General features: G+C 40.4%; 1 protein-coding gene across 1 annotated transcript; it reads left to right on the top strand.

Moving 5' to 3' along the window:
• Positions 1 to 1,735: 1,735 nt before the first annotated feature.
• On the top strand, positions 1,736 to 18,947 carry TMEM196 (transmembrane protein 196). Its single transcript, XM_059818827.1, has 4 exons — positions 1,736 to 1,882; positions 12,707 to 12,763; positions 14,608 to 14,862; positions 18,885 to 18,947. The coding sequence occupies exons 1-4, from the start codon at positions 1,736 to 1,738 to the stop codon at positions 18,945 to 18,947; spliced, it is 522 nt and encodes a 173-aa protein (XP_059674810.1).
• The last annotated feature ends 1,764 nt before the right edge of the window (positions 18,948 to 20,711 follow it).

Here is a 20,711-nt window from a genome sequence, read left to right as displayed (position 1 = left end):
TCTCACTCTTGGATACCTAAAGAACATAAACAGCTTAATGTGATAGACTTTGATACCCGTCTAACTCCACTCATAGCAATTAAGTATGCAAGATTTCTACAAATGAGATCTAAACTCTGGCCTGTAATGGCGGGTCTAATCTTCTTGAGTGTATATAATACCTATGCATAGCTTGTTATCTTGCACTTCAGCTTCCTGTTTCCCCCCATGGTTCAATGGTTCAATGGCTGTCTTCTCAAAACACAAGACACAGGTTTTGGAGCCCAAAGAAATAATTTCAATCAGGACCCTGCTAATCTTATGCTCTTACCTCCAAACTGTACCATCAAAATAACGGATAGGTCTAGACTGCCCTTCTGGATTTTGATGCCCGAGTGTAGGATTTCTATATGGTTAAGAATTCTAGATTTTTGCATACAAGGAAAAATTCCATACATGTTTTGTTTGGAATAAAAACATAGAACTTTTATAGAGAAAATTAGCTAAATCTTGCAGAAAGCTGATGTTTTTGAATCACGATCCAGATTTTGGGGATATAATTGTTTAGGTAGTGGTTTTGCCCTGTTGTTAAGGTAACTGTTTGTAGGTTGGTGATCCATATTTAGGAGATCCAAGGTGCTAGATTGAATGTTTGTATGTTACCATGTTGTGCAGCACATTGAGTTGTAAAACTGCAGAGCGGCAAAGCATTCCCTGTATCTCAGCCACAGGAATAAAGACTGGTACCAAGCAATACAGTATGGCTCAAGTAGCAGCTCTGGATGTCTTGTTATATTTTGCTTTGTTGCTCATTTGCTTTAGGACTGACACAGTTCTGGCCATTGTCAGAGCATGGCTACAGTAGTTGCCTATTTCAGCAATAGTGTTTTGGAAGAGATCAGCGAGCTTTGCAGCGGTGAGACATGACAGGATCCAGCCGTTATACTGATAGAAGAGGAAGATGGACTTCCTCCTGAATTTTGACAGCAGCACCTGGGAGGAGGGAGGCCTGCGCACACCCCGTCAAGGGGGCTCACCTTTTACGGAAGCCTTGCGCGGCGCAGCCTGCAGCTGGCATTGCCGCGGCTCTCCGCGTCCTGCCCTCAGCCCGATCGGGCGCGGGACGGAGGAGGTGTGCGAGCCGGGCTGCCGGGGGGAGGACCGGAGGAAGGTGCCGTGCCTTGTGGCCCTGGGGCGGGGCTGCCGTAGCGCCTCGCCTGTGCATTGGGTCTAGATTCATACATAAATATAGCCGGGGTGGGCTCGCCACACTCCTCTGCCCCCCACCCCCAACCCAGGAAGAGACGCGGGGGGAGACAAATAAGAAAAAAAAAAAAATCCCAGTGAGGTCATTTCAATGAGAGCGCAGGAGGCGATGAGACAAGGTCGACTTTTCCGGAGGAGGCGCAGCCCCTGAGGAGGGAGCGCCGTGCTGCATCCCGACCGCCGCGCTGCCCAGCCGGCCGGCAGCGGCGCCCAGTCCCCGCCGCCGGGCCGGCACCTTGGAGAGCTCCGCGGCGCCGGGGCCGCGCTCGCTGCCGGCGCGGCGCTGCGCGGCGCTGCGCGGGGCCCGGCGGCGCCGGGGCCGCCCCGCCGCCCCTCGGCAGCGCCCGCCGGCCGCGGATGCGCCGCTCCGCCCCGGCTGCCGGCGAAGGAAGAAAAGTTTGGGGGCTACTTAGGGCCGCGGGAGCGCCGGAGGAGAAGGCGGATGCGCGGTTTCCCCGGCTGATCGGGAAGGAAGGATGACCGAGGGAGGATGTGCACCAGCAGCCAGATCATCGGGAGCCTCCTGGTGCTCTCCGTCCTGGAGATAGGGTTAGGGGTGTCCAGCGTGGCCGTGGGGGCGGTCAGTTTCAGCCTGGTCCTCACAGAGCATAAACCTCAGCTGGGAGACTCTTCTCCGGTATGGAGCGGGGTGTGTGTACGTTAGCCATTTCACTCTCTCTTTAACTCTTTATGGTGATGTTCAGACCGTGCGAAGGCATCCCCCCCCCTTCCCTTTCCTTCCCTTCCGCGTGTGCATGCTGCGCCGAGAGCCTCGCCGGGTCCATTTCCGATGTGCATGGGGTACAGTCTGCATATTCGTGGGGCGAGGGGGGAGGCACGGGGGGCGGGGGGGGGAGAGATGTATGTGTGTGATGCGGGGGGAGACCCCTTCTTTCTCGCTCCTCTTCATTTTTCAATTTTGCTGTGAACAATTGAACTTTCTGTGAACCCGTTCTCACTTGAGCTCGATGCCTCAAGTGGAACATGAGCCATAGCTTACAATCTCTAAATTTACTTTGCTTTAAATGTCTTTAAATTGCTTTTAAAAAAGAACAGCCCTGTCCCTTATGACGAGAGTGTCAAAAGGTGTTTTAAAATAATGCCAAGGGTATGTCAGCTGAGTTCTGAGCTTTCAGAGGCAAAAGAGAAAGAGGAAATTGGAAGGAAAAGGAAAGATATGTTCTCATGATCTGGGCACCCAGAGCTTCTTGTAAAATGAACAAAAAAATCGAACACCAATAATGGGCTAATAGAAGCAGCATGTTCATATCACAGAGCATTTCTCACTTCTCAAAAATGTTTCTTATTTTTTCAGTTTGAGATATGCATGTTTCTAGGAAGAATTTACCTCCAAATGGTTATTTATATTTATGAAACAAAGAGTAGGCAATATTGAATATTCAGCCTAAACATGAGTGGGCATTTTTGCACTCTGAAGCTGATTTTGGCCAGCTTGGATTGTACAGCAGTATTTCTTAAAGGACTGTTTGCTTTGCTTGAGATAAGATGATAAATGCAAAACCCTCTTGCTTATTCATCAGCATAACCTCCTGTAATTTATAGATTCATTCTGACAAAGTGCTTCATGTAATATTCCCACTGCCAATAATTATTAATTATTGACAACAGTCATAAATATTTTTGGCAGTATATAAAGACACACATAATTCTGCACTGCAGAACAGGTAGGTGAGAAATGAGAATGAAGACCAGATAAGATAAGACAGTGGCCAACAGGTAATGATATTATCAAAATCACTTCAAAGAGGGAGGTTTCTGATCATTGCTGATGAATAAAAAAGATTACTCAAAACCATCTCTCTATCTGAAGATTTAATGACAGAGGGCAATATCCTGGGTTTCACTGAAGTCAAAGAGTGTTGACCAGTCAGTGAGATCAGCATTTTATGCAGTGATTGCATTTTGTGACAACAATATCACAGCTGATACCATTTCATGACGATGCACATTTCCTGCACAACTGCCTCATTCATTTTTATGGTTTCTGGTACCCCAGAGTTTGTACTAGCCATAGATTAAGATCCTATTACAGGTCTTATTAAGGTCCTTGGCTCCAAGGACCTTATAATCAAAGCAAGAGACAGATGTAGGATAAAAGGATGTAAGGGAGTATAAAGAAACAACAAACCAACATTGATTGGTGTAACAGGTGGTTGCATTAACACACCAGCAATCTGGCTGATTTCAAACTGTTTGTAGGTAGCGTTTTAGAGAGGAATAAGACAGAGGACAATGAAGTGATTTTGCAGATGTTTATAGGAAATTCTCCCCATATGTGAGCACAGAGGCATGGAAGAGAACACAAAGGGACTTGTTTGAAAATGTAACAAGTGGGTAAAGGAAGCCCACAACCAGAGCCAGCAGAGGCAGGCATCAACTGCTACAAACTGAGCAAACAACTGCAGGCTGGGTAGACAGAGAGAAGCCACAAAGAAACTGTAAAGTGTAAAATGTTTCATGTAGCAGAGGAAATGAGAAATCACAGTGGTATGCAGACTGGGGTGACACGGTTATAAAGGCTTACTTACTTGGCCTTGAACTAAAGATCTTTGGTCTACGATGTCACCATTATGGCACCCTCTTTGTACCACTCCAGCAGTTCAAATTGTCTGCTAGGTTGTGTTCTTCTGACTAGAGGACTAGCAGGTGAGATAGGACCAGAAAGGGGCCAGAGATCTACCATTCTCCAGGGATGCTTAGTGGCATGGGTAACTAGGTCCAAATAAAAACAACTGGAGAAAGGTTTGTCTGCACAATCCTCATAATTGTCCTGCTGCAGAAATGGCATAAACTGCTTTTCTGCTCACTGGATCTTACAATGAGCTCATGTTGCCTGTATTAAAGACTATGTCTTGCATAAAATGTGTTCTTTTTTCCCAATTCACACTCTTGAATCAAGGTTTTCCTTTGAGAAATGAACAATAAGGAAAACAAAGGGTCATTAAAGGAAAAACTAATACATTGACATGTTAGGATGCAAAACATTGGAGTTAAGTTGAACACTGTCATATCTCCTGTTGTAATTTACCTGGAAATATACTGAAAACTTTTGACCCTGTTCTATCCTTTACTTACGTGGGCGGAACTCAGCAGAGGCCCAAGTTCATGAGGAAGCAGATGAAGATAGCATCACCATGGAAACCTTAACCTGAATTCCTAAAATTTGTGCATCTTAAAATCATGCACATTCTATCTCCTATACTTGCCTCCCTGTGGTGCTTTGCATTTGACGCACATTAGCTTTCTTCTTAAAAGAGCTGTTCCTATTGTTCACTGTCTTCATTCAGCCAGACAATTTACTAACAACGGACCTAACTTTAAGCATGTGAATCCCACCTGTAGCATTAGAGATACAAGTGAAGTTAAGCATGGGCTGAAGTGCTCTGATCATTGCATGCTCTGCATTACATATAAGCAAGCCAGGGAAAGTGGAGTAGATGAGAGTGAAGAAATGGAAAGCCTAGACAATGTCTACATCAAAAATGCATGGAAATGGGAAAACAGTTTCTAAATTTGCTGTTATTATTGGAGTTGAGCAGGATTAAGATAGTAAGAGTTTAAAAAATATCAAAAAGAAAACAACTGAAGGTGTGACTGACTTCTCAAATTACCTGGAGCATGTGGAGATGACTATCCAATTTATTTTACATCATATCCAATCTGTTCTTTTTAAAATAGGCCATGGCTGCTAAATTGCAAAAAAAACCCAAAAACCTAAGTTGAACGCGTTGTTGATTTCTGGATTTTCTTTCTGTTTGATGCGATTTTATTGGTATAATCTACTCCACAGGCTGTACTCAGTGTCTCCCAGATTCTTTTTTCCAGAAATTGAGGTATCTTTCTGAAATCCACCATTCCAACTCAGTTATATGACATACTATAGAAATGATCCAACCAACAAGCACGCTGATCCACTAACACTAACACAGCAAGAATGACAGCATCAATACCAAAGGCTTTTGCACAAACAAAAAAAAAAAGAAAAGATAATATTTCAAAAAGTATTCACCGATATTTTTAAAATGGTCACGTACTTTTCCATTATATTTAGAACATAATGGTTGCATCACTATCACTATGATTAGTGACTATATATTCACACATGCACATATGTGTGTGGCTCTAATTCTCATTTATTCTGCAGTGGTGAATAAATTCTTCCTATAAATGGGATTCTCTCACAGAGAGAGAGAGAGAGCGAGAGAGAGAGAGAGAATGAGAGACAAAAGCCACATCTTTAGTCAAATATGCCATCTATCTTCATATGCAAGAGAGATACCTGATGATTCACTTATGGCTATGCCCCTCAAGAGTAATAGTTTCTTCCATATAAAGACAAATATCTAAATGTATTTGAGAGATATGCATTCTCTGGATGTTGGTCAGTCAGTCTGTCTGTCTGTTGGGGTAGAGTTATTGTTTCCATGATTTGTGATTGTAGCACAGTGGAAGTCTGCCTGCCCATTAAAAATCTGCATTTACAGTTTGGCTACAGAAATTTGCTCCAAGCTGGCACTTGAAATATTTGGTTTCAATGACTTATTTTTACACGTGGTTTGAAGGAAAAGAAAAAGGTTCAGTCAGTATGGAAGTCTCCTAGAGCAAGAACATCATTTTAGACTGTTATATCAACGTTGGTGGCCTAAAATTATAAAACATTGAATTTTGCATCTAGTTTTTACTGCTGCCAAGTTTTCTTTGGAAAGAACATGCAAACTATTTTTTTTTCAAAAGAACACAAAAAAATTCACATTATTGTTTAGCATGCAGACAAAATGCAGACGTGATCCTACTTTATTTTAACATGTGCATTGCATTTTCATCAAACTGACCATATTTCTGGTTGGCTCCTGCTCCTGATGAAATGAATCGCAGCACTGTCAGTGAGCTCAGTGGAAGCTGGAGAGTGTTCTGTACCTATAGATGCGGGAGGATGTACCAAGCATGGGAACACCTTGCTTTGCATGGAACCAGGACAATTCACTCCAGCTGAGCAGTCTTTCAGTAGGTTTTCTTTATCATTCAGACACTCCAGAAGCATAAACCAATCTGGTAAATGGTCTATCCAGGGGGACTTGTCATGCCTGGTTTGTATTTAAGTGGATCTGTTGAATATAGACTGACTTAAGCATATGTTTAAATGTTTTGCTGAGATAAGACTTTAGTTCACCTGCAGGGAATAATCTTTAATTTATTACTTTTTGAGAGGAAAGCAGTCATAGTCTGAACTAAATACTTGATACAAAAAAAACCCAACAAAAAGCATTATTTACTATGGTTATTCTGATAGGTCCTAAACAAGTATATAAATATTATTATTTTGTACTGAGAATTTGAGTGTTTTTCCAGATGACATGGGGTTTTTTGAATTACTGATGGCAGGTAGACATTCAGGTTCACCTCTTCTAAAGTTCCCTGAGTGTTTCTAAAAACATTTCCCATTTTTAAAGCGTCTCTGCAGACTTAGAACCAGATGAAAGGAAACACTAAACACAGGGTCTAGGATGGAATTTAAACTGCCTGAATCTGGCCTGAATCTGGCAAATCAGTGGGAACTGTAGCACCACCTGAGCTGATATGTCTCACCTCAACAGAGCCCCCCTCTCAGCATGACAGATTTGGTGGGATACAAGGTTGGGTTGTGGCAATGCTGTTGCTTCTGAGTCTGCATTTGAATGACTTGCAGCCAGCTAGACATTCCTGTCCCCACAACACCTTGTATGGGACAACAACATCATTAGAAGTTTCCAACCCCCTTTTGCAAAGAATATTGTGTTTCTCTATAGAGGTAACAAGCAAACCTACTATCTAGGCTTGCTCTTTTTGCCCATTGTCATTTTTCTCTAGTTTGATGCCTTTGTTTTCATGAGTGAATTCTGTGCCCTTTACGCTTGCACTAAGAAGACTTAATCCTCGTTCTGAAATACTGCTTCGAAGAAGAGTTACAATTAGAAATACCTTCTCTGCTCAGTTTATCCATTAGGGATTTCAGCTTTTTTCTCATTTGGATGGAGCTGAAGCAACAAGATTATTAAATAGAATGGTCCTTTCTAGACATTACTAATTTCAAATTCCTGGGTCTTCTCATGGCAGTCGCATGTTTACCCAGTTTTAGTGTAAAACGCAGATTTTCTGGTTTACCCCCTGAGAAGAGTAGATAGAAGTGAAGCTGTTGATTCTGTCTTGATGGATTATTCTTCCAAGTGGGGGATTATTTGGATAGGTATGATATGCTTGCATTTTCACTGTGTTATATTCAAATTTAGCATAATTTCCCTTCCTCTATTTCATCATATACATATGGATGACACAGAACACTGGAGGGCTTTCCACACAGTATATATAGTTTGGGCTTCTTCTTTGTCATGAACACTAACTAGGGATCAGGCAGTCCTTATATTCAACAGGTTTTCTCTACTATTTTCTTCAGCCTCTCTACAGAAAGTTTTCCATAGACACTTTTCATTTTCTCAAGGGAATTACACTCACCATTGCTTTTGCCTCCTCAAAACAGAAGAAAGGTTTCTTAGCTTCAACATACAAAATAAAAATAGTTCTTTTTCTTCTGCATGATGGAAACCAACAAATCTCTGGCTCTCTGCAGATATAACTAAAACTGAATCTTTTTTCAGACTACCAGTAAGGAAGCCCCCTTTTTCCAGGAGAAAGTGAAAGAGGCCAAGTCTTTTGTTCCAGCAAATATGAAATAGGGATGGATCCAAACCACAGAACTTGAATCTAAATTAAGATTTCAGCCTCCTTACCAAAATCTCTGGGTGTTTGGATCTCAGGTTTTGTTTCAAGCCCATATTTAATATAAAGTAAATTAAAGCAGGCTCAAAATAAACATTCTCCTTTTCTGGGAGGTCTTTCGTTCTTTTTTCCAAAGTTCAACAGACCAAAAGAGAGATTTTCAAATATGCATATTGAACATAAGCAGGCACAGCTGCAGTGTGAATGGCAAAAACTCCACAGACAATTAGACAATCCTGCATCACCTTGCAATCACACTAGTGCTGTCAGAGGGACTCTGACTCTGCTAGATCCCTGGCAAATCTTCACTGAAAGGGCAACTGTGGCACTCGCAGCCCACTGAGTCTCTAAGTATCTTCTGTGCTTAGTAGTGGCTTTCTTTGGATTTTTTACACATTACCCAAGAGTGGTTTCGCCCCTATCTATTATTGGATGAACATTCAATCCCTGCCTCCTCTGCTAGTCTTGACATGAAATATCACATATCATAGGAGGTATGAATAAGTCTGCAACCAAAAGTAACCCAGAAGTAATGGGAATTGGTTGCAAATAGTGATCTATGTAGGTTTTTATGTGGATGTTGGATCTTTTAGCCTTTTATGATTTTTCTGATTAATAATAATTAAAACAAAAGTCCAACAGTAAACCATCTGCTTCAACAAGTCCCAGATGAAGGTCCCTCTCTGGCTCCCAGGGCATTTTGGAGGTCTTATTAATTTAGCTTATCCTTCATGAAATGTTTTAGCCTTATTCTCGGCATCAGTTGTGAACACTTCAACAATTGATCATTCTTTATAAGGTGCTTATCATCAGTGATATATTTCTTTTCCACTCCTAATTTACTGTATTTTCATCATGTGTTTGCCTTAACTTACTTCAGGCTTGATATGGTTAGAAAAAGTAACTATATTTAAAGAGTTCAAGAGGTTGGTAAAAATTGATTGAGGATAATCAATGATCATGTATAAAGGAGCAAGTCCTCACCATGACAGTATTAGTAAGTTGTGGGTAAACTGTAGTCCAGAGTAGCTCAACAGTTACAATTCAAGTTTAAATGGTATGACATGAAGATGGAGTCTTTCAGGATAGCCAAGAACAGAGAGAGAGTGACAAGACAACAGAGCCCCTGGTAGCTGTATTCCAGTTGGCAGTATTATAAAATAGAAGAGTTCAAAATTAAAAGACAAACAGGAACAAACGTAAGAAATTCCTTTTGAGTCTGATTTGTATTTGCATCCTTTTTCTGGTACAAAGAGCTAGTGTAGTTTCTCCCATCTACTTTTCACTACTGCTGATCACAACACTGTGACATCAAAAATTTTACAGAAAATTACAATAGCACCAACAAAAGAATTCCCGAGCCCCTAGCTGATTTATCAAAAGCAATGATCAGAGTAAACCACATAATGTCCCACTGACTTTCTAACCTTTCTAGAGGTCTCTACATTGAGAAGCCTGGCTATGGCAACTCTGCATGAGCAGTGTTCCTGAGTCCTGGGTATTGCTAATATTCTCTCTGTAAAGAAGGTTTCCACTGCTTTCAGTGGATCAGAATCCTCTCCAGTCTCAGAAGAGAGGGGTAAACTTGGATCAACATTTTCCAAAACTTTGCATGAGGTTTAATTGCCTGACACTGTGGCTCAAATTCATCCATTTGTTTTAACAGCAAAATGCCTGCTGTCATAAATATCCGTATGTTTTTTGGGCAAGGCTTTTCTCTGGGAATGTCATCCAAAAAACCTCAAATAATATTAATTGTTTGCCACTGCCCAAGTGCTTTTCTTCCAAGATTTTTAACATGTTCAGGCACACTAATGCATTCAGTTTCACAACTTGCTTGTCTCGTAGTCATATGGATTATAAATCTTTGGCATGACCTTCCCAAGATCACACAAGAATGTGGAAGAACCACGAATACCCAACTCAGAGGAGTTCTCTGTTGAGTTTTTTAACTACAGGACATCTTATTCCAACTGTATATATACAAATATTGTAGATGTACAGAGACAGAAAATACATACAGAGTATACGTACAGACCCTGATACAATAAAATATTATTATAGAATCAGAGAATTATAGAATATCTCAAGTTGGAAGGGATCCATTAAGGGTCATTGAGTCCAACTCCCTGCTCCTCACACGACTACCTAAAACTAAGCCATACGACTAAGAGCGTTGTCCAGATGCTCCTTGAACTCTGACAGGCTTGGTGCTGTGACCACTTCCCTGGGGACCCTGTTCCAGTGACCAACCACCCTCTCAGTGAAGAACCTTTTCCTAATGTCCAGTCTGAACTTCCCCTGACGCAGCTTCATTCCATTTCCTCGTGTCCTATCGCTGGTCACCAGAGAGAGGAGATCAGCACCTCTCCCTCTGCTGCCCCCCTTGAGGAAGTTGTAGACTGCGATGAGATCACTCCTCAGCCCTCTCTTCTCCAAGCTGAACAAGCCAAGTGACCTCAGCTGCTCCTCATAAGTCTTGCCCTCGAGACCTTTCACCATCTTGGTCACCCTCCTCTGGACACACTCCAGTAGTTTGATGTCCTTCTTACATTGAGGCCCCCAAAACTGCACACAGTACTCGAGGTGGGGCCGCACTGGTGCAGTGCAGAGTGGAGCAATCACCTCCCTCGACTGGCTGGCTATGCTGTGCTTGATGCACCCCAGGAGATGGTTGGCACTTTCAGCTTCCACGGCACACTATTGACTCATATTCAACTTGATATCAACCCAGACCCCCAGATCTCTTTCCACGGGGCTGCTCTCTAGCCTCTTGTCCCCCAGTTTGTATGTGCAAACAGGATTACCCCAACCCGGGTGCAGAATCTAGAACTTGTTAAATTTCATATGGTTTGTGATTGCCCAGCTCTCTAGTCTATCCAGATCTCTCTGTAAGGCCTCTCTACACTTGAGGGAGTCCACAGCTCCTCGTAATTTCGTATCACCGGCAAATTTACTTAATGGACATTTGACTCCTGCATCCTGATCATTAGTCCAGGTAGTCCCCCTCAGATAGTTTAACAGCTATGGAAGACAGTAGTTATCCCTTCTTTTTGAGAAGCCAGTACCTTAGGGCTTGCAGATTAGCTCATTTTTTCATTTTCTTTTTTGTTTGCTTGTTTGGTTTTTTGATTGTTATTCCAATGGGTGAGCTCTAGGAGCAATTACAGTTGTATGTCCTGGTATGTCCTGAGCCATTCAGCGCCACAGTCTACATGACACAGCCCTCTCCATAATCAGATTGGTATTAAGTCCACATCCCATGCTTACTGTACAGGTAAACAATATACAAAATTTAACCACACTCATTGTGGGGAACTGATTCAATGTGCTTAACTCAGAGTAAAAATACATCTCAGAGCTTATGCTTAGCTATATGCATGAACTACTTTAGTTGGAGGGAGATAAACTATGTATTAAAGCATCTCCTCAACTGGGATACTGAAGTTGCACTATTTTGGAGGGTAAATGAGATGTATATGCAATATATTACACAGACGCTGAATGCTGTATAGGAACTGCTAAATTTTTTTTCACTTCTTACATAACAGCCAGGTCTGTTCTGTGATTTAATCCTAAATCAAGGTCAAGCAGACCCTTTGCTAGAAATACCATCTCAGTGCAAAAACGATGTGGAAAAATCCAGTTTTAAAACTATAAAATTACTTCCCAATAGAGGTGTAGGGTTAGCTTTACTGAAAACAAGTAGCAGAGATTTCTTAATAAGGGAGTTTATGAGGTATTGAGGAAATCTTTTGACAGTACTAGAAACACATGGAGAAGGCCTTATTGCTTTCATACAACTACTGTAGTTCTTACCACAACTGCTCCCTCAGGGACTGTTCCCTGTTTCCCTCGTCAAACTTTTTTGTAGGAGGAAAAAGTGACATCAGAGAACATCATTGGTCTTTGATGTAGGTCACTGAAAAGCATGAACATTTGCTCATAGCAGCTGGAAGGGGATCCTTCTGGTTTCGTTAATCGTTTTTTGCCTAATGCTTGATGTGACAATTAGCAGATCCGTTTGTGAAAGGGAACTACATGAAAAAAGTACAGATACCTTCATGCTATCTCTTGCCAAGTGGGCTATCTAGAGTCTAAAACAGATTTTCCTGCATGCTCAGTATAGCCACAACAAAAGATGTACTCATATTTACACCTGCACCCACAGAGGTGACTGAAGGGCATTCTTGCCCAGAGTTCCACTGCTTTGAGGACAACAATCCATGTATGAACCCTCAGTGGTTCACACAGTAGGATCAGACATTAAGTACTTCATGTGTGCATGAAAGTAGATGATTTGGATCACTGACTGTTACCTTGCAAAACTTTTCTGAGGGGAAAAAAAAAAAAGAGTAAAAAGGCATCTATTGCTTGTTGTAACATTGGGGTTTTTTTCTCATGGTTTATTTACCCAAGGAAATTACAATTAGGATTTTTTTCTTTTTTTTTTTTTATATGAGTAATCATCCTCAGTCTGACTTCTCATTCCAGTTTCTTCTTCATGGATAAGTGTGTTTATGGTTGAGTTATAACTTCCTGAAACATAAGGTTTGTGATAAAAATGCTGACAATAACTGTAACCATTGCCTAACCTACTGTTGTGGTCACCACTACAGCAACACAGCAGGATTTAAACTTGAGACCTTAAATGATGAAATAATTGTTTTGTTTTTTTTCTTTGCAGTTTCTGCTTTGTGGCGTATGTGGAATACTGTGTGCGAAAAAAAAATCTGGACTTGTTGTAAGTTTTTCCACTGCATATACAACACATAAGTATTTGAAAGACATATTTATCTAACTTGAACTGCTTACCGGGGGTTTTCTGTGTCAAAGTGTTTCTAATAAAAAGTCAGTAAAAATTGCAAGTCAGCAGTCCAAAAAAGCAATCAGCACTTTGGGTTAATCAAGCAAAACAAGGCAGTTCTGAAATGGCCTATTTAGGTCATGACTATTTAAGCCATGCGTCCCTATTTATTCCTGTCTGGATAAATATGGATGGAAAATCTGTTGACACCAATTTATGCCAAGCCAATAAAAAGTTCCCCAATAACTTCACTGGACTCTAACTTCTCTCCTTCAAAAACCCATTTCTGTGAAGTGTGGCATGACTGGGCTGCCACCTCAATGAGGCTGCTGACCAAGTTTGATTCTAGATATTGAAGCTGTTCACTGTTTTAGTAAGTTCTTTTTGCAATCACAATCCAGAATAAGACAGTTTTAAAGTAATGGCGGATGTTTTCTTTCTCTTCTAAGAATCAGAAGTACAGTAGTTTTTCTGACTGCAGCAAAATGGTGTTATTACTACACAAGTCACAGCAGAACTTTATGTTAAAGACGTGATCCTATTGTAAGTGATAATGTCTGGCTTAATTTTCTGTCAGCTTGATTATTCTGCCATATACAGATGGAAGTCACATAAAACCAGCATAAGTGTGAAGGGAATCAAGATCTCTCAGATTATTTTTGAATATCAATGAGTTATCCTAAGCCCTGTTACAATGACAGTCTCATTTCTTAAAGCATGACCATAACCAGTTTCTAAAAGCTGTCTGTTCTGGTGGTCTCATGGAATAGCCACTTCCCAGTGGACTGCAGCATACAGACTGAAAGCCACATTCCTCATGAAATTCTCATCCCAGTTGTGTACAGAAGTGGTCTGTAAGGCCCCATAAACTGTTCCTACCACAGTAGATATGTACATATACAAAGCCATATTGAGTAACATCAAAGGCCCATCTAGATCAACATCTGACGGGCCAGCAGTATCAAGGGAATAAGACAATAATTTAGCAGTGGCTCCATAATAAAGTCTTTTGCCCTCGAGCCATTTGTGGCTCAAGGACATCCTGAACCAGGGTGGCATCTTTGTAATTAAAGTGATAGGAGGTCTTTAAACACGTCTCATTAATTGCAGCCTGATTCACATCCTTCTAAAGTTCCCAGAAATATTTTAACCAAGTTAAAAACAAAAAAACAAACACACAAACAAACATATAGTCACCACACTGACTTTCTGTAGAGCTGCATCACAGATTTCTTTCTTGTTTCTCTTGCTTCTTTGTCCAGCACATTCACTTTGAACACTTTTGAAGTCCCCACAAAAGCTGTAGAAAGCCTCCGAACTGTTGTCTGACTGAACAAATTAGAACTGAACAGGAGGCAGATTCAGATGGCACACAAAGCAAGAGAGGTTCACAGGAATACATGAGGTGTTCACTCCTGAAGAGTGGTGAGAAACTGCACAACACAATTAGGACACATTCTGTTATGTTACTGTTTTGAATGAAACGCTGGAAATCAGAAGATTTGTGTCCTAGTAGCCTTCCCATTGACTAGCTTTTCACATGAGCAACTCATTCTACTCAACTTTATCTTACATGCAACATCAGTCTTAACTCTTGTACACCAAAAGGTATTGTATTCCCTTGGAGCTCTGTGGGAGATGAGGGAGTTAAAAATGAGTGTCTGTGCAGTGTTTTGCAGTCCATGATGCTATTGAATTATGATTAGTCTCATTTCTTATATGAATGAATCTGTCTCTGAAAAATGTTACTGTGACATAACCTCTCTTGTCTTTCTTGACAGATGATACTTTTTTCTGCCTGTTGCATCTGTGGACTAATTGGAGGAATCCTAAATTTTCAATTTCTTCGTGCTCTGACAAAGAAGTCGTCTGCTCTCTATTCTTTGCATCTTGCCTCCATGTCTCTTGCATGCATTGGAATTGGTGGTTGCACCCTTTCTTCATGGCTCACTTGTCGGCTAGCCAGCTATGAACAAAGGCGAATGTTCTCAGAAAGAGAACATTCGTTGCATCACTCCCATGAAATGGCAGAAAAAGTGAGTTGTGTGTCCTCCCTTATTTGTTCTGCTTCTCCTAAAATGCTACTGTATGTGTTAACATTTACAATGGGCAAGAGATGTATTCAGTTTTCAGTTTTATATGAGAAAGTGCTTCTGGGAAATGAAACCCTGCCATTCTGTGTAAGCTTTATTATGTTGCATTATATGGAGCTATTTTTAGGTACTGTGTATTTGCAGTACATCCATTTCAATGAAGTACATCCATTTTCAACATAATTTCATTGTATAGCTATTCAAGGGCTTAGCTGCTAAATATAGCACTTCATAAATAAATGGAAGCCTTATTAATATGGATTATCATGTATTGTACCATGAAAAAGCACAGAATGCTTTCTGTAACCACATCATTGCATGCTTCCAGGATTTAATCAATTTCTTCCTCTCCCAAGTACTCAGCTTATTAAATAGGTTATTTAAACACAAAAGCCACAGTTCACAAACCTAGATGATTAAACCTAAGCACCTAAGGGCATATTTAGACACCTAAATGAAACTGGTCTGATTTGCAGCAGCACTGTGCATTTACTACCTTTCTCTGTTAAAAGGACTCTTACCAAGGTGTCTAGGTCTATGTTCAGGTGCTGAAACTTAAGCTCCCAAAGTTGAGCATGTAGGACCAAAAGAATTAATTGGATAGAGCGAGGATTAATTTGTTCAGACTGTAGAATGTCTTTAGATTCCCTGACAAAACATGATATAGCAGCTAATTATCCATTCAGTAAAAATTACTTGTTGCTATTCTTTGTTTTCTTAACTGAGATGAGACTCCAAGCAGAAATACGGACTGCATTCACCTTAGAAGATATTTGAGTTAAATAGTATAGGTTACAACAGTAACATAAACCAGGGTGATAAAATCAAGGGAAAAGATACATTTCTCCCTCTTATTTTAAAATGAAGCAGAATTCTGATGAGCTGTGTAGGCAAGTATGACCATGGTCTTGCACACGGTAGGCTAGATCCTGCCTTTCAAAGACACTCTTGCCTCAACAAGGACAAAGATGAAGGCCATTTGAGAGAAAAAGAGAGAAGTAAAGAAAAAAGAAATGGCCTGGGAAGAAAAACCTTTCAATATACAAATACCTGCCAGCCCTATCAATTTGGGCTGAAGATGACCATGTATAGCAGTAGTTCACTGCCTTCTTTCCTGGCCTGTTGACCTACTGAGCTTTTAGAGACTTAGCAGTGAGGACTGCCAGATGCCCATTTATCTTGGGTGAAGGGGCATGATGCGTGTGCAGAGCACCCCTATTGCACATGCTCAGCGAATGTGGGATGCGCCCCACCGATGGTGGACTCCCTGCATGTGTGTTGTAGAGTCAAGTATGCATGTGTAGATGGTCTGATCTGGGACTTAGACCTACAGCCTGTGGATGGCCTGCTGCTGGCAGGTTTGAGTACATTAGCTCAAGGCATGCCCCTAAAAAATAATTAAGGCTACTTAAAAACTTACATTAAATTAGGCCCTGATTTAGAAAATAGCTTTAAAGCATTTTATATATAAGACTATTTTGTATATTTATACTGATATACAGTGATATAGACATGTACTGCATGTGCATTTGTTTGTGCTATATTTATTGTATAATTGTTATATTTATATTAGAGATTGAGGGGTATTGAAATAACCGACCTGCCCAGCTGCCCGGTGGTTCCCCCGACACCAGAATTACCTCCAAGGTACGCTGAACACTAGGGAGCTACCATGTTGTTATGTCACTTCAGGAAGGGCCACCTCTAAGAGGAAGTCATAGTTTCAGCTAATCAAAGTTGGCTGAAGCTGTGATGTCACTCTGAGTCAGGAATGGTGCTTCCAGGTAGTGACATAATTCTACGTGGTGAATGCTGCAATCTGGAAGTAAGTTGAGTATTTAAAATATTCACCCTAGTTACAGACATCCAAATGCTCCTATTTGGATGTTGCCACCATTGACTCACTCTGCTTCTAATCTGTGTGCTCCTTCGTTTCTTGAATTCAGCACTATTTTTTAATTTATCAATACTTTATTTTTCAAATATTGGGGAAAATAAATGGGTTTCAGCATTTTCTGAAATTATGATGGTATTCTAATAGCTGATGTCTGCAGAGGATTCAACTGATAAAGCTGACAAAAGGAAACTTACACTCATCATGAGTATCCTTCTGACAGATAATTACTATCAACCTGTGGCTGACTGATAGTTAATATTAAATGGCTTTGGTATTCTTGGTCCCTTTCCCAGCTGAATGATATTTTCAGTGTAGATCCAACAAAGGGCTTAGGCACCTACAAAGAGGCAAAACATAGTGCCTTGTTTCAGAGCACAGAGCCCCCAAACTGGGATCCAGAGTTCAGTGTTAGGCATGCATGTTCCTCTTCAGTATATGAGGAGGATAAGGCACCATGCAAAACCATCCAACACCATCACCTGCCAAATGGAAAACTGGGTGGTAGAAAATGCTCAAAATTCAGTAAGTTTACACACCTTATTTCCTCTGAAGCTTACACTTGACTCAGGAGTATTAATTGGCAAGGCTATTTGGTTTGATGGCCCTAAATTACTTTGTAGAGAGGAATAGGACATCCTTTCTTTCAAAAACTGTGCAGGGAACAATTAAGTCTGGTGATCTACCTGAAAATGTAGCTGGTAACACCTGAGAGAGGAGGCACCAGTGATTTCACTTTATGTTAAACTGAGTTCTGATCTCTGCCTCCCAAACTATTTATAAGTCAAATATTGTGGACTACAAGGAGAGAAAGAGTCAGAATAGGAATAAAGACCAGGTCCCAGAATTTTCTTCTCTTTACCAAGAATCTCAGCTACTATGCTATAGAGTCAGGCTCGTTCTTTCTGTCTTTCTCTCTCTCTTTCTGTTTAGCCCAATGAATTTTGCTTTACTTTTTTCACAGAAACTTCCACAAGAAGGGAGACAAACAAATCCCTTTTCTCCCACATTTTCTCCAAGTGTACCTAGGAGGCAGAGGTGAATTTAATCTTTCCATGCAGAGAAGAGCTTCTGGTTCTCATGCAAATATTTTAGAACTAGCCCAACAGTGGCATCTCCACCTCATCTACCTGAATTCTAAAAATAGTCCAAACTGCATTTTTATGTGTGCCCATTCCTCCTTGCATAGTTGGGTGATCTCTGGGATCTGTCATTGGACATAAGCAGCAGATCACTTCATTTTTGCATCCGGATTCAATTTGGCATGAAATAGGCCTAGGACTGCTCAGAATAAGGCAGTTCTGAGCATAAAGGCTATGTGGCTTTGCAGGCTTGAAGGTCAGAGAACTGCTTAATTAATGTAGCCATCTCCAGGCTTAGACAGCTGCTAAGTAGGTATTGTTTGGATTGCAATTTGAGAATTAGAAGATCTAACTTCAAACAAATCTTGGTTTAGGTGCTTTAGGATTCTGACTCATGATCAGGTCAGCTTACTCTGGGATGACTCCTGTGCCACTTGAGTAGCAATTGCTGAATGGCTAAAAAGTGTAGTCTGGCATATTAAGGGAACACCAAAATCAGTGCCGTAGCAAGCAAGCAGTCAAAACCCTTAGATCCTGTTTGGAACTAGACCCACTTCCGAAATGTCTATCCCAGCTAGCATCGAATGGCATCTGTTAGTAGCATGTCAGCACAGAAAAAGGTTTGAATGGAAATGAAGACTTAATTATGATCTTATTCCTTTATAGATTACCACACAAGCTTGAGTTGATGCACTTTCAAAGGACAACGTCACAAAACTTGCATGGATGCCATCAATGCTGTATATGTGGTCTGAGAGTAATGTCCAACTCAATCAGTATCAATGAGTCTATCAGCTTAATTTATATAGGAAGAAATGTGATTTCTTTTTTTTACAGTGAAATTTTTCAAGCCAAATAAAAAATGTAAAGTTTTTCTGAACAGTTGAAATTCAGAGTTTCTTAAATTTTTATTACAACCTTAGCTAACTAGATTTCAAAGACCATAAAATAATTGAAATTTTAATCTGTGTTTTCTATTCTTGTTTCAGGAAATGACAGACAACCTAAGCAATGGTGGCCCACACCTGATTTATAATGGAAGTGTATATTAAAAGAGATTTTAAAAAGTTCCATGGAAAGAAGTGGTTTTAGAATTTTCTTCAGGAAAAAAAAAAGACTTCAAGGAACTGAGAAAATGGAACTATCTTAGCTTTTATGGCTCAAATGTCACAACTGCAGAACAGCACAGTTGCATTTCCCTTTTAGAAACATGTCCAAAATTTGTCTCCTAAACATTTTGCGGATATACAATATTTACTCACTTCCTGGCTGCTCTCTTTTGGGTTTTTTGTCTGAGTAACTTTTCAGAATTGTGATAGTATTTGAAATAAATCTTCTCAAGACTCTTCTTCTCATGAAGACTCAAAAACCAGAAAAAAATAATTAAACTGGACCATATTTAGTTCGGTCACAGGATTCCTAAAGAGAAGGGAAAAGGGCAGAGGAAGGATGGCTCAGGGGAATCTTTTTCTCCTCCCCACTTAGCAGCATCTGGTGTAGTATGATGGCTTCAGATCACATGGCATGGTACCAGCAACACATCTGCACAGTCCCCCTCCCCACATTGAGAATGCATCCAGCCTCAGTCTTCCCAGTAGATTGTATCAAAAGAGAGTGCAAATTACTCTTCCTAAAGGCTCCCATTTCACATTCAGAGTGTAAATGAACAGTGTGCTGAAAACAACACCAATGTCTTTGTTTTGAAAGACAGAATGCTCTAAGAACGCCATAAATCAAAACCTCAACAATGCCTTGTTGTAAAGAAATTGTAAATATTTCCAATTTGTGAATGAAGTATATTTCGTAATTTGTTCATAAAAGATGACAAATAAAATGAAATCTAAACCAGAGATTTTAGAAAGATCTTTTGGGTATTTTTCTTGTTAGAAAGATCTTGCAAAGCTGAACTGTCATGTTTGCAGTTTTGTACAACACATTGAAAGGTTCCCAAAGGGGTGAAGCAAGCTCAGAAAGGAGAAAAACAAAGGCTGAACAGAGGCATGGTCAAGGTCAGAACACGCTGGCAATTCTGCACACCCACAATAGAGTTTGGGGTCTGTTAAAGCAGTGTGTATGTTAAGGCAGCAGCTTTAACTGATCTCAAATTTTATTGTAGGATCTACTGGCTCATATAACCATGAAAAATGGAAGATGTAATCTGTAACAGAACATATACAGCATAATATTCATATAAAATATTCATATAAAATAATTCATGTGTTACATAGTGAGTCTATGACTGTGCTGTAAAGCCCAGCACTTCAACATGAGTTTGAGATGTGAGCATTATTGATGACGGGCAACATTTGGTAATTTATACCCATGTTCCCAGACAAGTGTCAATGGAATCTTATTATTATTCAAGCCATGCCATAAAACCCAGTAGAAATTATATTACATTGTTTTGTGAATCTATATGGTATAAAATAATCTTTATTGAATTACCTTAGGATTTTCTAAGTCTATAAGGGAGTTTTCCATCCAATTACAACACAGGAAACATCTTTACTGTGATTTAAGGCTCACTTAAACTTCATGAAAATTAGTTGGATGGCTAAGCTTGTGAGTCAAAAACTGGTCCACCTTATAAGGCTTCTCTTCATTTATCTACTGTCTCAAAGGGCTTTTGAATCTTCTCTAAGCCCCTGATATACTAATATATATTATGTACATTAGTAATTGCTAATGAGACTGTTCAAGTTCATAAAGAATATAGATACTGTCATAGCAAAAGAATTAGATGTTAAGGCATCTCTGCTCAAGGAAAGTGCTCCCTTTCCCAGATCCTACCAGCCTTTAGACTGTCTCCCCTACTA

The sequence above is a fragment of the Gavia stellata genome, chromosome 6 (assembly GCF_030936135.1).
Source record: "Gavia stellata isolate bGavSte3 chromosome 6, bGavSte3.hap2, whole genome shotgun sequence".
Classification (NCBI taxonomy): domain Eukaryota; kingdom Metazoa; phylum Chordata; class Aves; order Gaviiformes; family Gaviidae; genus Gavia; species Gavia stellata.
Note: the sequence above shows the minus strand (reverse complement) of the source record. Positions and strands in the feature narration are given on the sequence as shown.

Bases quoted from the DNA above. Each gene is read 5' to 3' on its own strand.
- TMEM196 (XM_059818827.1), top strand. From the start codon at position 1,736: ATGTGCACCAGCAGCCAGATCATCGGGAGCCTCCTGGTGCTCTCCGTC. The intron at 1,883-12,706 runs GTATGGAGCGGG...TTTTCTTTGCAG, and splicing joins AGCTGGGAGACTCTTCTCCG to TTTCTGCTTTGTGGCGTATG. The intron at 12,764-14,607 runs GTAAGTTTTTCC...CTTTCTTGACAG, and splicing joins AAAAAAAATCTGGACTTGTT to ATGATACTTTTTTCTGCCTG.